Source organism: Scylla paramamosain, chromosome 11, assembly GCF_035594125.1.
Source record: "Scylla paramamosain isolate STU-SP2022 chromosome 11, ASM3559412v1, whole genome shotgun sequence".
NCBI lineage: Eukaryota > Metazoa > Arthropoda > Malacostraca > Decapoda > Portunidae > Scylla > Scylla paramamosain.
Genome location: NC_087161.1, coordinates 19,693,523 through 19,711,433, shown reverse-complemented (window position 1 = coordinate 19,711,433; position 17,911 = coordinate 19,693,523). Strand labels below are relative to the sequence as shown.

The 17,911-nt window shown below is 39.5% G+C and overlaps 1 protein-coding gene across 3 annotated transcripts in view; it reads right to left on the bottom strand.

Annotated features, from left to right (window-relative positions):
* Nucleotides 1-2,429: 2,429 nt before the first annotated feature.
* Nucleotides 2,430-17,911, bottom strand: part of LOC135105030 (uncharacterized) — a 55,160-nt gene continuing 39,678 nt past the window's right edge. For 2 of the 3 annotated variants that reach the window (XM_064012924.1, XM_064012925.1), the window contains 14 exons: nt 14,427-14,573; nt 14,039-14,157; nt 12,108-12,267; nt 11,561-11,623; nt 10,816-10,960; nt 9,517-9,722; nt 8,911-9,135; nt 8,563-8,718; nt 8,227-8,361; nt 7,538-7,694; nt 6,572-6,857; nt 4,815-4,930; nt 4,436-4,589; nt 2,430-4,155 (listed from right to left, as the gene is read on the bottom strand). In XM_064012924.1, the coding sequence (XP_063868994.1) occupies nt 3,532-4,155; nt 4,436-4,589; nt 4,815-4,930; nt 6,572-6,857; nt 7,538-7,694; nt 8,227-8,361; nt 8,563-8,718; nt 8,911-9,135; nt 9,517-9,722; nt 10,816-10,960; nt 11,561-11,623; nt 12,108-12,267; nt 14,039-14,157; nt 14,427-14,526 (2,646 nt within the window). In that variant the 5' untranslated portion in view covers nt 14,527-14,573 and the 3' untranslated portion in view covers nt 2,430-3,531. The remainder of the gene's footprint in view (nt 4,156-4,435; nt 4,590-4,814; nt 4,931-6,571; nt 6,858-7,537; nt 7,695-8,226; nt 8,362-8,562; nt 8,719-8,910; nt 9,136-9,516; nt 9,723-10,815; nt 10,961-11,560; nt 11,624-12,107; nt 12,268-14,038; nt 14,158-14,426; nt 14,574-17,911) is intronic. The other variant, XM_064012926.1, reaches the window with a different exon arrangement.

Below are 17,911 nucleotides of genomic sequence, written 5' to 3'. Positions count from 1 at the left end.
ACACCATTCATTCACTACACGATATGCACAGGGCATACGTTATATATATATATATATATATATATATATATATATATATATATATATATATATATATATATATATATATATATATATATACGAGTATATATATATATATATATATATATATATATATATATATATATATATATATATATATATATATATATATATATATATATATATATATATATATATATATATATATATATATATATATGAAGTGAGGAGGGGATGGTTTAAATGACCGGGCGTACAATTAAAAACTATATCTAATGATCGCTATGGTCCCGACATCTGGAGCTCTGTCCTGCTGACTGATCAGGACCAAGGAGGCTTCCTTCGTCAGGACCGTCAGGTATTCTATCATCCTCCCAGGCGAAGGCCTCTCATGGCTAAAAAATTATCATCTCCCTTGATCGGTTTTACAGTATTTATCTGTAATGGCCAAGGGGATTACAGTAGGTCTCTCATTAAGAGAGAGAGAGAGAGAGAGAGAGAGAGAGAGAGAGAGAGAGAGAGAGAGAGAGAGAGAGAGAGAGAGAGAGAGAGAGAGAGAGAGTTTGTGAGGGGGGGCAGTTGAATTTGAGGGGCAAAGAGGCTCTCTCCGCATGACGTCTGGTTTGGGATCACCCCATGTTCTCTCTGAAAAAGTTCGGTGCCCAATAGAAAATGGAGTCTTAAGTCGCCACGATAGATAAAGGGGAAACTAAAATACTAGAAATTGATCTAAATGATAGGAAGAAGCTGTGTAGGAATCAAGAGTACAAAGGCTTAAAAAATATTTTGCGACCTGACACTGTTCTTACAGTCCCCAAGAGGTAGTACAAAAAACACCAAAAGTTGAACTTGAATGTGGGACCAAACAATTGTACTGAAGCCTAAAGCACTGGTCCAGTTCTATTCAGGAATTTAGTCTTCCAGTCCAGCAAAGTGTTCTCATGGTTTAACTGTCCTTCAGAATAACTGCTCTTTTCTATGAAATGTCTAAGGGAGTATTAGAAGAGGGCCCTGGAAAGTGACAATTAATTGTGAGGAACAGGAGACACGCCCTAAAATGTTTTTTCCAGCTCTTTCTTCTGTTTCATTTATTTGTAAACTTATTTTTCGAAGCATGTTATTTCCACTTCTCCCTGTATCCTATAACTTTTCAGACTGGCCCCCTCCACACACATATACACACACGCACAATAACTAACTCACTCCATTTTTCACCCATCATCCATTCCTTTCCCCTCTCAGGACTCCCTTACACCCATGCACCCTTACTTACTCCCACCCCTACCTTCCCTCCCTATACAGGTAGTACAGAAAGTTTGTAAAGCTCTGAAATCTTTTTGTATTTTTTTTTATTTTCATCGAGATTTCTTAGCTAACTTCAGCTTGGAGGGTAGCACTACTTAGTGTCATATTCAAAGCTGGACATCTACAAAGTCTATTAAGTGCTATACACACATACAGAAATTTGGATTACAATTCAGAGAGACCTGTAATCATTTTAAATATATAAAAAAATATACAAGTGCCTCACTGAATGTGCCAAAAATATATATCACTGCATCTAATTTGACATTTTCACAAACAGCAAAGGCATTTTGCTCTCCCACCTAGCCACTGTATGGACACACATTGCTCCGTCAGGGTGTGCTGGCAAGGCTGAGGAGGATTTTGGATATACTTGAGTCTGTAATTTACTTGTTCTGGAGTGATAAGGTATGAATAAATTAACTTGCCTATACCATACTGAATTACATGTGCACAAATACTGTAACACAAAAACTCTACAATTATTTCTTGTTTGGATGTATGCTGGGTACACAATCAATTAATCAGTGCCCACCACACATCCCTGACAGGGTGGCTGTAATGGGTTCTGTAGGGCAGCTGCTGACTGCTGCACAACAGGATGGCCAGGAAACATTCACAGAAACCTAGCAGTTGGCAAGATACAAGTCAACACTGCACCTGTGAATCCCAGGCACATGACTTAAAAATCTCATTTGTGGCAAGCTATGGGTTAACCCAAGAAGCCAGGCTGGTATGTGCAGTCTGTCTGCCTGGTGTGGGCCACGTGCCTCCAAGGACGTGGTCATGGGGCAGTTTGAGGAGTAACTAGACTATAACTAAGGCAAAAGATGACTCACAGCAGCTGCAAGCCACAAGAATATCTACAGCTGTTTACAACCCTCCTCCATCAAGTGGTGGTTTTATATATATATATATATATATATATATATATATATATATATATATATATATATATATATATATATATATATATATATATATATATATATATATATTCATTTTCAAATATATTTTAGTGAATACTTTTTATTTATGTGAATTTCATAAAAAGGCATGAGAATATTACTATCTAAACATTTCTATTGCTTGAATAACCACAATTTTCATCACCTGCATTTACTTTTATTTTCAGATCTGGCCAGCGTCACGGTATTATGCTTAACTTTAAAAAATATACATGAATTTCTTTATAAGTCTACTTCTAGCAGTGTACAGAGTATCCAGCTCTGTAGGGGATCTCAGTGATGGGACGTGACAGCTTGCTGTAAGTACCTGACAGACTTGAGGTCACACTGGTGGTGGAGGTCAAGGGCATCTATTGATGACCTTCACCTGTGTCTGTTAAATCTTAATTGTCAACAAAACTAAAGGTTCATAGTACTTCATTTTTAAACATCAAAAACATAAATGATGTAAGTTTTATCTAGTGATGTATATGTTTGATAATGCAGCATGAATAAGTGAATATAATAAGATTTAAGTCTGCTACAAAATAATGCAATCTACATTCTCCTGAGCCCCAAGGAGCTCAGTGGGCCTTATAGGACTAATGCTTTGGTATCAGTTTAGCATCCCAGAGCTCTTATCTTCTTTGGGGGCTATTGTACACCTGTTGTGTATTACATTTACCTTTGACAAACATATTTGACGGAGAACCTGAAGATATGTATGATTATGATATTTTCAATGTGAAAATACATAAAAGATGTTGCTTATATCATAAAAATGAAATAATTGCCAGTATAAAGCTGATAAGTTCAGATTAGTCACAGAAATAAATAATTCATTACATACAATAAAAAGAATTTTTAAAAACCTACCTCTATCTAAAATTCTTTATGTATCCATACTTTGATTATTAAGAATCCACTGTATCACGTCTCATTAAAAATTTAAATGGTTACTAAGGAGAAAACATGATTTTTACTACCCTGATTCCAGTCAACCACTCAAGTCACTCTAAGCACGAACTTATCCAGCCTTCCTGGATAATCTGCTGCCACCATGAATCATGTGGCTCAAACTCCCACAAAACCACTGATTTAATTCTCACACGGTAAATCACAAGAATATTCTAAATACAAAACTGGCTGTCAACTCAGGGAACATCAAGTATTCCTAGACATCTGGTGCTTTGTTATCCTCAAGCAGGGATGGTCTCTATCACCCAAAACAACAGTGGATCACACTTGAGATGGGACTTCACCTCATCCAAGTGCTGCAGAAATTGACGATGTAAAGAGATATCAAGACAAGGATGCCTGCTGGGGTCACACAGGTGCTGCTCGCCACTCCCTGCTCACTGGAAGCTGCCGGCTCTCCTCCCTCCATAGTCTCCAGCATGGTTTCAGCTGCCTCCATGTCCTTCTCATCTTGCACATCATTCTGTGGCTCCTCCAGTTCTGTTGGTGTCTCTTCAGGTACTGCCTCAATGAATGTTTCATCTTCATGGCTTGTTTCATCTTCCATCACAGTCTCCACTTCATCTTTTTCCTTCTTGGGTTTTGTCTTCTTTGTGACTGAAGGGGTGGTGGCGGTGGTGGTGGTGGTGGTGGTGGTGGCAGGATTGGTCATAGGTGGTGGTCCCTCTGTCTTAAAATCAAGGTCATACTCATCCTCCCCATCATACAATTCTTCTTCATATTCAGTATGAGTGCAGTTGATCTCATCTGAGCCATCAGGACAGTCCTCGATGTCATCACAGGGTGCTGTCACCACCACACAGGTGCCATCTTTGCAGCGGTGTGGCCGGCTTGCTGGACACTCTAGCTCTTGGCAGTTCTTCTCATCCTCGCCATCAAGACAGTTATTTCTTCCATCACATATCTGGTAACATGGCAAATTATTTAGAAACATGCATGCACCTTGATTTAGAAGAAATGCCTAATAATGACAGAAAATTAGTTATCCTTTTAAAACTTCTTCAAAAGAAAGACTTTCACTTCTTTGCTCTTCTGACATATCATCCCCTGCATAATGATTATCCTTTCCATAATTCATGAAACAGTCATAGTCACTTGATTGTCCATATCTTTCCTATTACTGCCCTAGCAGCTAGATATATTATGGATAACACCCTTCCCTCCAACACAGGAATGCAACACACCCGACTCTCATGGATGCAGGCACCATTGTCACATGTGAACATGTTGGGTGGACATGTGGGTGGAGGCGTCACTTGTGGTGGTGGTGAGGGTGAGGGGCAGTTCTGCTCATCAGTGCCGTCACCACAGTCATTCCTCCCATCACACTGCAGACCCCTGGGAACAATGCATACACTGTTAATCTGTATGTATATTTACATTATGCATGTCATTAAAATTGAGCAAAATGTCTTCCTGTCTTGTGGTATAAAGTGAGCCACAGCTAATGATGCTTATTTGTATACAGTTCCTTTATACCAAGTGACCGGTGGAAAACACACACATCTCTACATTTCTATGCCTGAGATGAGGAGCCCTGGTAAACATGCAATGGTCACTTACCCATCAATGCATTTGCCATTAGTACATTTGAAGTTCCTGTTAGGAGGACAGAGGATGTTTGTGCAGTTCTGCTCATCTGATCCATCATCACAGCCATCTATGACACCATTGCAAACCTGCAAGTGTGGAACTTCAATCAGATTTTAACATTCAAGCTCTGGTGACTACCTGAACAACAGATGCTGTCAATGAGGGGCTGAAAAGCACTAAATGTATCACTTGCACTTGGCACACAATGAAAATAAATGCAACAACAATTACCAGATTGTCTCATTTTTTGATCAATTAAATCTAACAAAGGTTTTCATTATAATGTTGCTTAAATTACAGACTTTTGGTCATGGGTACAGTCATTATCAGCAGACGAGTAACATGTCACTCTCACTCCAATTTGCCATAGTCTTTGGTTCTCTGAGCTGCTGAAAGTCCATAATGTACTACGTTCTACAAGGAGACTCAGCAGGTCAAAGGACTTCAGACTAAGCAAAGACAGTAATTGTAGTAGAAGTGAGAACAGTAAGTTACTCAAATTATGACCACAACTATACCTCATAAAATGTGGTAAAATTAGTAAAAATTAATGAATGATTCTTTGGTAATTGTGCCTAAAAATTTATTCTCCCTCAACAGACAACAAAGCCAGGTGTGTGCAAGCAGTGGGATGGACAGCAGTGTGCAAAGCAGGGCAGGGGAACAGACAACCTAAAAACACAGATTAATGCTCTAATCAATTTGTAAAAAGATCCTTAATAAAGTTTACATAGAAATGGTGACACAAAATAGCTGAAGCTTTCCTGAATATTTACATTACTTGAAAAGTTGTGAAACATTATTAGTTTGAAATGCAGGTGAAGTAAAGATGATAAGATTTTCATGACAGTACACTAAGATGGATAACAAAAGCAAAATGCAACAGATTGTGATTAGTCAAGAAGTGAAGGTAAAGAGCAACACCTGCCATGTGAAAACAAATAGAAAAGTCTCCTATGAACAAAACTCTGTAAGTACTGTGAATAATAAACTTATTAATATAAACACTATCCAATTCAAAGACAAATGTTCTTACCCTACATAGCTAGAAAATATTTGCCCTTATACCTTAATGAGCTGAAGTAAAAAAAAAAAAAATCATCAATTTTCTACTGATGCATTTATTTTAGACAATAAAAAAAACATCTAGCCTTATAATACTGGCCTCATAATCTTCCCATTCATCTTGCCATCTCTAATCAAATCCTCTCTCTCTCTCTCTCTCTCTCTCTCTCTCTCTCTATCCATCTGTCCTATCAAATCATCAAGTTTCACTGCCTGTACCACATCAGCTGTCATCTAACATACTACATAAAAGCTTTGCTTTCTGATGAATATCTTATGCGAAGCTCAGAATGAATCACAAAAGTTCTCATGGGGTGCTCATTATTCAGCATTCACCAAGCCAATGCCAGTCACTTGCATGATTGCTTGTATGGACTATGCAGGGCAAGGCTCATCTAACATTTTTAAATCAGTACACAAAGATAGTACTCCTTCACAAAGCAATACTGATCAAAAAGACTAAATGGCATTTCAAGCATCTGAATACTAGCTCCCCTTCTGTTTGATTAAACACAACATTGTAGGGGATGCTTGCACCTATATGTGTCCCTGAAGAAGAATGTTGCTTCAGAGATATCTGCAAGTTACTATAAAGCAAAACACATTAGTGCACAATTCACATTAAGCGATGTACAAAAGAAGGAGCACCACACACAGTATACCTGATCCATGCTGATACAAAGACCGCTTAAGCACTTGAAGGGTCGCTCAGCAGGACAGTGTTTTCTGTCACATACCAGTTCATCAGTCGCATCAAGGCAATTATATGTTCCATCACACACCATCCTCTCAGAAATACATTTTCCATAGTCACACTTGAAGGAACGGGTTGAAGGGCAAACATGGACACTCTTGCAGAATTCAAAGAACTCATCTTCTCCTTCATCACAGTCTTTGAACACTCCATCACAGAGGTTCTCCTTGGCAATGCACTTCCCATTCCGGCACCTGAGGGAGTAACATGGGTACAGCTCATGAATCACACACACACACATACCTAATTACTGTATATGTAAAAATTTATTATTGAGCTAAAAGAATCAGTAAATGGAAAAAAAAAATCCATTACTGTAGGGACAAAAAGAAGCTGGGTCTTGGAGGGGCCACATAAGGCTGGCTTCAGCCATAAGTGATGCAAGCAACAGCTCTGGGCCTGTTCTGATTCTATGAACCCATGAATACACAGATACTCTACTTGTGATGACTTGGCTATAATTTTTCTATAATGTACTTTGAAAGCAGTTATAGCATCTATTTATTCTTAAAATGATGACAAAATTTGATTACCAGTTCACCTTTCTGTTCATTATGTAAATGCTGTTAATACTGATTATTAGTATAATTTCAGTGAGTTAAGTTCTTCGTAGAAAAAAATAATGTGAGATTACATATGTGGATCTACAAAATATACATGTAGTCCTGCTTAAGGCACTCAGAATGCTAGAACCAGCCCTGGGGACACATGGAAACTGAGATGAAGATTTTTTTAATAACAGGCAGGTTTCTCTTACTGAGGGATATAAAAGTTGACTAAGTACCCATGACATTACCTCATTTTTTATTCTCAGGATGTGCAAACAAAAGTGCAATAAACAATTACAGCATGAGGGAAGACTTGGCATGCTCACCTGAAGGGTCTGTCTCTGGGACAGGGAAAGGACCTGCAGAAGCGAGGGTCTTCATCCTCTCCTCCAGGACAGGCCGGCTCACCATTACACAAGTCCATCAAGTCGAGACACAATGTGCTTGTTTGGCAGCGGGCAATCTTGTCTCGAGGGCAAGGGTCTGAATGTAATGGTATCAAAATTAATAATAAGATACTAATAATGTCTTCCATGTTACAACTGACACCACTCCATGTTGCTTCAGCATACATGAATAGATATGGATATCTTATGGACAATCTAGGAACCTCTACACTGATGAGAACATGTATAGCTGTTAACTACTTCACTTTGGTGGAGAAAGGTGAAAATAGTAACTACACAGAGAACATAATACAAAACATACTTGTATGTTTTGTATACTTGTAAAGCTATATCCCTATACTTGTAAAGCTACATCCCATAGGTAGGCAGGTGGGACCACACTTTTAAGAAAGGTGGAGTTAAGAGGAAAAATTGGTCAAAAATGAGACTCATCCCTCCCCTAGACCATCCACTGATAAAATTAAGCTTTATGAGTGTAGACATAAATAAATGGCACAATAAAACACACCAGATATTTTCACAGACATAGTTGCTTTATCCTTGCAATACATTACCTCATACATTTCAAAACAAAATATCTGTTTGACAAGAAGTATTCATGAACTCACTGGACCAGCAGTGCCCTTCATCAGCACCATTCATGCACTGCACAGTTCCGTCACAGATGTTGGCAGGGGAGGTGCACTGGCTAGTCACGTCCCCACACCAGTAGCGGTTGATGGGGCTGTCATCATTGCAACACCCTAAGAGAGAAAAGGAGAGACGTATCAGATAATATCGGTATGACAATACCTATGAGTAATGGTTGAATAACATGGACAATATTTTTATGACCAAACTGTTAAAAATTGTTAAAAAGGCAATAAAAAAGAAGTTTGTTTCTCTTGTCCACCATTAGCTACACTGGGGACTGGCAAACACTTTCAATTCCCGGCCCATCTCACCTGGCTCCCTAGGGTTGATGTTACACTCCTTGTACACACAACGGCCATCCTCACAGCCATAGCCCACGCCGCGGCACATGGAGTCATTGGTGCAAGGGCTATCAGTACCCACGCACACACCAGGGATGTCCTCCTCTCCCATGCAGCCAACCACCTCTGTCAACCAAAATATTGTGCATAAGATAATAGTAATGAATAAGGAGATGAGAGATTTCTATTCTCAATCCACTGTATATTATAGCAAGAATTGTACAGTACACATACATGAATTGGGTAAATATACAAAAAACTACAAATGAGTAGAGGTCCTGTTACATTAAAAGTTGTAAATCATTCCAAACAACTCACCCTCAGCAATGTACTTCATGTTCATGACAATGGTGGGCCAAATGTACTGTGGGACATGCCAGTGATAAGGGTAGCCGTCGCCACGCTTGGATGCCATCTCCATTACTCCCGCTATGGGTTGTGGAGTGACTTCCAGAATGAAGATTTTCACTCCAAGTTTCTTGAGATTTTGTGCACCAGTTATATCAGGTCCTTCTGTTCCCACAGTGCCAAACACTGGCAGGACTGGAGGGATGTGAACAATGCATTACTTGATGTCTTAAGTTTTGACTGCTGCCATTCTCAGAATGTGACTTAGTTACAATCACACAAGTGCATGCTGCTAAACAGAACTGTGCAAGTGACACAAAGAACAATAGTGTTTGTTTTCAAAATACTTAAATTATTATTGCTTTTCTAGTTGAGGAGAGACGCAACCAAAAATACATTCAGAACCTCTGTGCATTACCAGCTTTGGTGAAGGAGACCACTATACACCCACACTTTAAAATACTATTTCTGACTGAGCCACTGTCTCTCCTTCAGATCAACACAGTATAATTTTTCAACAATTATGTATTGATCTAAAGTTCTCCCAAAAGGTATGAAAACCATATTACCACTCACACAAGACTTTGCAGCTCGCCTTGGACTTCTTGAACTTCTTGAAAGCTTCCCGCAGCACAACCTCAAGGCGGGTTGGCCACTTTTGGTGTGAGAGGTCTCTGAAGGCATTCTTCAAGGCACACTTATTTGTACCTTCTCCAAAAGACAACTTGGATTGTGTATAGTCTGAGTATGTCATCACACTCACCCGATTTGTTCTTGAAATTCTGTCAGAAATAGAAAGCATTAGCAGCTAAATTGCTAGTTGGGCAACACTGGACCAGACCATGTTTAGTGTCACTCCCGAGGGACAGGATTCAGAACCTATTAAAATCTAGTCCTTAAGTGGGGTTAACCATTCTGAGTCATCTCCGCCAGTTTTTCTCACAGCCCTAGCTGGAAACTCTGTACAGGGACCGTATCTGCCCATGTATGAAATATGCTTCACATGTATGGGGGAAGGGGTGGGGGTTCCACTCATACAGCTATTTTTGACATGGTGGGATAAAAAGCTTTTTGTCTTATCAACTCCTCTCCTCTAACTGACTGTCTTCAGCCTCTTCCTCATTGTTGCAATGTTGCATCTCTTGCTATCTTCTACTGCTATTTCCATGCTAACTACTCTTCTGATCTTGCTAACTGCATGCCTCTCCTCCTCCTGTGGCACTGCTATGCAAGACTTTCTTTCTCTCATCCCTATTCTGCCCACCTCTCTAATGCAAGAGTTAACCAGTATTTTCAATCATTCATCCCTTTCTCTGGTACACTCAGGAACTCCGTGCTTGCTTCTGCATTTCCTCCTTCCTATGACTTGAACCTTTTCAAGGGGGAGGTTTCAAGACACTTATCCTTCAATTTTGATGATTCTCTTGACATCTCTTTTGAAGCTGGCACCTCAGCGGGATTTTTTTTTCCTCTTTTTTTGTTTCACTTGGCCAATGACCCTCTTTCATAAAAAAAAAATAAATAAATAAATAAAATAAAAAAAAATAAATAAATAAAATAAAAAAAGCCTCACACTATTTGACACCTCCCTACTTGAAGCCCTAGTGTATATGCAATTTTATAATTGTCTTTTCTAATCATAAGGACACTGTGGTATCATATAAAATGAATGGTGGTATGCATTCTATCATATATGAAATGCTCATCTTCTCTATCAGTATAATTTATTAAACAGTGCACAGGCATTCTTCATATAAAAATTTAAAATAGTTGTGAAATTACGTATGGAAGGAAACAGGCTTGACAGTTATTTTCTCTTTCATGAAACACTTTTCAAAACTTCCTAATTAATCAAAGATGCACTCTGATGCTTACATTTGATCAGCAATGGTGTGCACAAGGTTGGCCTGAGCTGGAAGTGTCTGCTCAGTGGCATCCGTCGACACATGAAGGAAGAACATTGTGTCACACTTACACTCCCCTTCAGCCAACACATCACTCAGGGAAGTGGCAACTTCAACTGTAATTGTGAAAGATTTGGTGAGTATGTGCTGACCCCTCCCAATTTCATTAACACATTCCTTAGCTCTCTGATTGCTATTGACTACAGGACACTTGTTAGCGGTTCAACAGAGTAATTCTAGACTACTTCATTAAGCCATATACACCAACACACACTAAAAGGTTTGAAGTGCTCAATCACTCCCATTATCGTCAGAAGTGCTTCATATTATACTTATACAAGAACATTTTATCAAGCTTGAGGAGAAGCCATAGCATACAAAGAATTAGTTTAAGCTCCATCATTGAATTTGTCATCATAGAAGTAAGTATGCATATGCATATGATGGAGATCAATCTTTCTCTCAAGCAGGCAATGTACTGCATGAGGGAATGGAGAAAGATGAAGCTTATGCAGGTACTACTTCCAATAGAAAAATAATATATATGAAAAAGTTGTACATGAATAATGCACTTCACAGGCTACTGTCTTGAAGTTAACCAAACTGATAGGTGAGTGATTTCCATCAAAAGTCCTGAATTTGTCACGTAAAGTATAACAATACACTTCACTCAAAATGAACACTAGAATAAGAGTGTACAGGAAGCCACCACTTACTCAAGATCTCATCCGTGTGTGGCTGCTCCATCTCACTCTTTGGATGCTGTCTTCTTTGGTTCTCTGCAAGACAAATAAACAATCAGCACCACCAACAGCTATGATTGGGAAAACGCTTTGTTCACGTAGAGACACTGAACACCAGAAAGTGATATAGAGCAGGATATTGTAATGGAATAAATAATCACATCACTATACCTTGTGGTAAAAATTTACAATACTCCTTGTCACATATCTTTTTTCTGGGGGGTGTGGGGGGGCGGGGGGAGGGACGCGGAAAGCGAAGTTTTATGGTAGAGGAAGCAAGATTAGGGTAAATTTGGACATTCATGAAAAGTAAGTATGAGGCACCAATATATACATATTTGTAAGTACCATAGAAGTTTTTTCAAAGATGTGCATTAATTTTTTTTTTTTTTTCCAGCTGTGTAAAGCTTGTCGTATCAGTGTAAATCAGTGTACCATATCAGTGTAAATCAGTGGAAAATCTCTAGGTTCCCCAAATTCTCAGACAGATACATTATTTTTCCCTTACTAGACTCCTTACCCACAATGATCCTGATGTCAGCGGAGTCCACGCCCGCTGTGTTGGAAGCCTCGCAGACGTAGATGCCGGCGTGATGGGGCTCGATGGTGTGCAGAGCGAGCAGCACTTTGTTGTAGCCGCGGTAGGCGTAACCCAGCGCCCCCGTCACGATCTTGTGGTCCTGTGGTGTGAGGGGTATGATGTAGGTTCAGGGTGTCATCGCGACACAAGAGTTACACCATATGTATACCTTATCAACATATACTGTATCACTGCTGCTTGTGTCCTGTCCTTCTTAGCCATTTACTTACCTGTATTTTTTTTTTTTTTTTGTCTCACTTTTCTAATCCTCACCTGCTATCCCATGTTCATGTTGTCTCACTTTGCCGTATCCTCTAAACGATATTAGTGTTTTATATATATATATATATATATATATATATATATATATATATATATATATATATATATATATATATATATATATATATATATATATATATATATATATATATATATATATATATATATATATATATATATATATATATATATATATATATATATATATATTATACTTTGTTTTATAATATATTCAATGATATTTTTAATTTTTAGCTTGATGATGCCTTCTACATAAGGTGAAACGTTGCAAATAATAAGTGAAGATACTCTGATGTATCCCTGTTTACCTCGTCTATAACTCGAAATTTCTACTAATATATATATATATATATATATATATATATATATATATATATATATATATATATATATATATATATATATATATATATATATATATATATATATATATATATATATATATATATATATATATATATACATATATATATATATATATATATATATATATATATATATATATATATATATATATATATATATATATATATATATATATATATATATATATATATATATCATGGGAGGACAAAGTTAAAATGTATCAGAGATGATAATGAAATAAACGATGAAAAGGTTGTCATCAAGAGGAGATGATGAGAAACCTTTTCTAAGAGCCTGTGGTAATGGCGGGGAGACGGAAGATGGCAAGTTGACTTACGCCGGAGTTGTAAAGAATGAGAGCAAATTCAAACAATAGAAGATACAACATACATGAATAAAAACACATGAAGAGTAGATGGCACCGACACCTGGACCAAGCATTAGCAACATTTGGAAAATGGTGATAGGTTACAGATCCACATGCGTACAGGATACTGTTTATTGGTGCCTAGGTAACATATTCTCCTTTATGCAGGCAAGGTTAAAAGCGACAGCAGCCTCAGCGTTGTTTACTTTTTTTCTGTATCAAAGACAAATAAAGACAAAAAAGCTAAACAACGCTGTTATTTATATATATATATATATATATATATATATATATATATATATATATATATATATATATATATATATATATATATATATATATATATATATATATATATATATATATATATATATATATATATATATATATATATATATATATATATATGAAATACAAAGGACAGGAAAGACCTATTTTGGCATAACGTTGCTTTTGTTTCTTTTTCTTTTTTTATTTTTTTAGGAACATTAAAAGAAAAAAAAATCATATACAAAAAGCAAGTCAAAGATCGGATTTGGCTCATGAGGCTCTTGTAGAATGGCTTTACTGCATTGGCTACTCTACCCGAAAAAAAAAAATAAAAAAAAATAATAATAATAACTTCGTCTGCTCATACCCAGCCCCCAAGGATCTTACGCCTATGAGTATGAACACAGCGGGGCAAGATCAGCTGTATCCGTATGTTGGGTAAGTCGGGGAGGAAGCGCTTGGTTGGAACCTGGCCGAATGCAGGAGGGATAAGAAGGACTGAAGGACTCGTAGCATTATATCTCTGAGAAATGCCCTTTATTCATTACCCACAGCCTGTGCCTACCTTAAGCCAGCGGTAGGAGATGGGGTCGTCGCCCACGTCCTTGTTACACTCGAGCACGTATCCCTCCTGCCCCTCCTGCAGCCTGACAATGGTATGGTGCGAGCTGAGGCGAGGCGGCACTGCAGAGGTGGAGGAGGACTGGCGTAAATCAAACTGATACAGCTTATTCATTGTCGTTGTATAATAGCAACTGCATTTACTGTTGAGCAATAATATAAACTACTATTGATATTACCTCTACAACAACAGCAACAACAACAAAAAAAACTACTATTACTACTACTAGTACTACTACTACTACTACTGCTACTACTACTACTGTTGCTACTGTTGCTGCTGCTATTACTACTACTACTACTAAAGATAATAACTGGCACACGTTACTCACACATCGCTCCCAGGACGTTGGTTATGCCAAGCAGCAGCAGCAGCAGCTGGAGGAGGGCGACTCCTGCTCCCGAGCACCCACACAAGGTCCCCCGCGCCATTACGGCTCTCCTTCGGCGCGGACGGCCTTCGCTCACCTCTACAGTACCTGCAGGAAGAAAAATATTATTAGACGACTGCAGATTAAGTATAATAAAGAGTAAGAAATATAATCGGCCCGAATTGAGGAGTGTGTGTGTGTGTGTGTGTGTGTGTGTGTGTGTGTGTGCGCGCGTGCGTGCTTAGAGCTAGGTATTTTCGAAGGAGAGGAATAAAGGCAGAGTAAGAAGACATGAAGGACAGAAAGAGGCAGAAGGAGATGCAAAATTAAAAATAAAACAAAAAGGAGAAGGAAAGAAACAGATAGAAGGAAAGTGAGGGTGAAATAAGAGAAAAAGCTGAGGGAGAAGAGAGGGAGACTTATTACATACTACCCTCAAGTGCCTTAATCTTATCCAGCCTAGTTGTGGCTTATCAGTGGCCCTCTCCAGCCATCCGCTATGCCTTCCTTCTCCGTGACTCCTCCCTCCCACCCCTCCATCCCTCCAACCCCTGCCCGTCTTGATTCCCTCCCTCCGTGTGACGCTGTGAAACTGATGGCAGCTGTTGAGAGAGAGAGAGAGAGAGAGAGAGAGAGAGAGAGAGAGAGAGAGAGAGAGAGAGAGAGAGAGAGAGAGAGAGAGAGAGAGAGAGAGAGAGAGAGAGAGAGAGAGATTAATAATAAGAATAACAAAATAATAAACACTACGCCATACAATACGTTCTTGACTAAGAAGGTAAGACAAAGCAACTGAAGGTGGCGTCGTACTTCAACCAAAAACTCTCGTATAACAAAAATTTATGTGCGAAATAATGTGATCGAACGAATATTTATCGAGAGCAACGTGGGAGTTACAGGAACATAAATCTTTTGTGAAAATGTCTGTCCAGCAAACATTCAAAGTGGAGCCAGGAAAGGACGTTAAAATTGTTGTCTTAGAGAGAGAGAGAGAGAGAGAGAGAGAGAGAGAGAGAGAGAGAGAGAGAGAGAGAGAGAGAGAGAGAGAGAGAGAGAGAGAGAGAGGCATCAGATTGTCAGTCTTGTATGTTTTGGGAAGGATCGGGAATAGTTGTAGAGGAGACAAAGTAGAGAGAGAGAGAGAGAGAGAGAGAGAGAGAGAGAGAGAGAGAGAGAGAGAGAGAGAGAGAGAGAGAGAGAGAGAGAGAGAGAGATCCCACATAGAGCGGCTCGCCAGGGAGGCCTCAGGGAAGCTGGCATCCCTGAGGAGAATGTCACCTCTCCTGGACAGTAGGGGAATGGAAGTCCTCTACAAAGCCCAGGTTCGCTCGTCCCTGGAATACGCGTGCCTGGCATGGGGAGGTGCGGCCAACAAGCACCTGTCTCTACTGGACAAGGTACAGGAGAGGGCGGCAAGGCTCATCAGAGAGGCAGGACACCAACCAGCATTACAGAGTCTCAAACATCGGCGTGACGTGGCGGGACTCACTGTAATGTTCAAGGTGCAGCTACAGTGTGTGCCGCACCTACAGTCACTCCGGCAGCCTCCCCGACTGGCCCAGGTCGCTACCAGAGCCGTCACCTCAGCCCCGGAGGAACTGCTGCAAACCCGGTGCAGGACATGGCACCACCAAAGACAGTTTATTTACACTTATGTGAGCTGGTGGAATAAACTCATAGCCAGTGAGCAAAACATTGAAAATATTGCGAACTTGACAACGCAAAATTTTAAATGTAAAGTGAACGAGTGGCTGACACAATACAGACAGCAGTGATAAAAACAGAGTGAGGCTTTTAGATAGGTAACATTAACTATGTAACCTTTAGTCTCTAAGTTGTCACGATATTCTATGTAATGTAGTGGTGACACCCTCTGTAAATTATGATGTATTTGGTATAAATAAAAAAAAAAAAAGAGAGAGAGAGAGAGAGAGAGAGAGAGAGAGAGAGAGAGAGAGAGAGAGAGAGAGAGAGAGAGAGAGAGAGAGGAAGGTGGTGATGTAGAGGAAGGATACTGGACAAGGGTGGAGCTAAGAAAGGAATGGAAGAAGACAAGGGAGGAAGGGAGGGAAAGATGGAGAATAAGTCCAGATTGTTGATAAGGGAAGAGGGAAGGGAGGGAAAGGGTGAGAGACAGAAAGACAGAAACAGCTACATAATGAGAAGCAGGAGGAGGAGGAGGAGGAGGAGCAAAAATCAGGAAAAGTTGGAGGGAAAGGAAATTGACAGGATTTTAAACGAAGGGAAAGATGGATGGAGGGAAGGAACAAGACGAAATAACCGCTGGGTGGAGGAAAGTATTTGAAGGAGGAGGAGGAGGAGGAGATGGACAGGAGGGAGGGAGGGAGGGAGGGAGGGTGGAATAGTAGGAGGAGGAAGGAACACCACTTGACTTGCGAAAAACAAAATAAAGAAAGGAGGGGAGAGTGAGGCTGAAAAACAGACCAATAGCTCATAATGCAACCAGTGCTCTCTCTCTCTCTCTCTCTCTCTCTCTCTCTCTCTCTCTCTCTCTCTCTCTCTCTCTCTCTCTCTCTCTCTCTCACATCATCATCATCATCATCATCATCATCATCTCCAGTTTCTGCCGTAATAATGACACACTTTTCTCTTGTTTGACGCCCATTAACTCAACACGCTGAAAATTATATAAAAAAGAGAACTGAAGTGACATGTAATATAATGAAAGGGAATAAAAAAAATAACATATCGAGAGAGAGAGAGAGAGAGAGAGAGAGAGAGAGAGAGAGAGAGAGAGAGAGAGAGAGAGAGAGAGAGAGAGAGAGAGAGAGAGAGAGAGAGAGAGAGATTAAAAACCGAAAACAAACTCCAAACAATGCCGACAAAACAGGGAACATTTCACACTTGTCTTAAATTATCCCACCTCCATTCTTTCTTCACTCGCTTTCCTCTTCCCTACACTTCCTCCTACATCTCCCCCCAAACCCTCCCTACTTCTCCACACGCTTAATTCCCTTTCCCACTCGTCCCTTCGTCAGGTGTGGCGTATCCAGTCCCGTAACCAGAGACGGGACACACGTACCCAAATAAACACACAACAGCTGCACCTCATGTCCCAGCATACAGTATACGTAGCTTAACTCTTCGCCGCGGACACGAGGGAACACAATGGAAGAACCAACTGCAGTACCAAACTTCTTGTCGTTATGAATGTTTCCAATCTAACAAAGAAGGAGGATAAGGAGGAAGTAGAGGAGGAAAAGGAGGATATTTCGTGATTCTCTACTCCTTCCCCCTTCTATAAGTCTTCTACGCACGGAAGATCAGGAAGAGGGAGAGAAAGTGAGAAAAAAAGGAGAGAAGGAGGAAGAAAAGAAGGGAAGAAAATGAAGAATGGGGAGCGATGAGAGAAGACCGATAAGATATAGCGAAAAGAGAAGATGAGAGAGAGAGAGAGAGAGAGAGAGAGAGAGAGAGAGAGAGAGAGA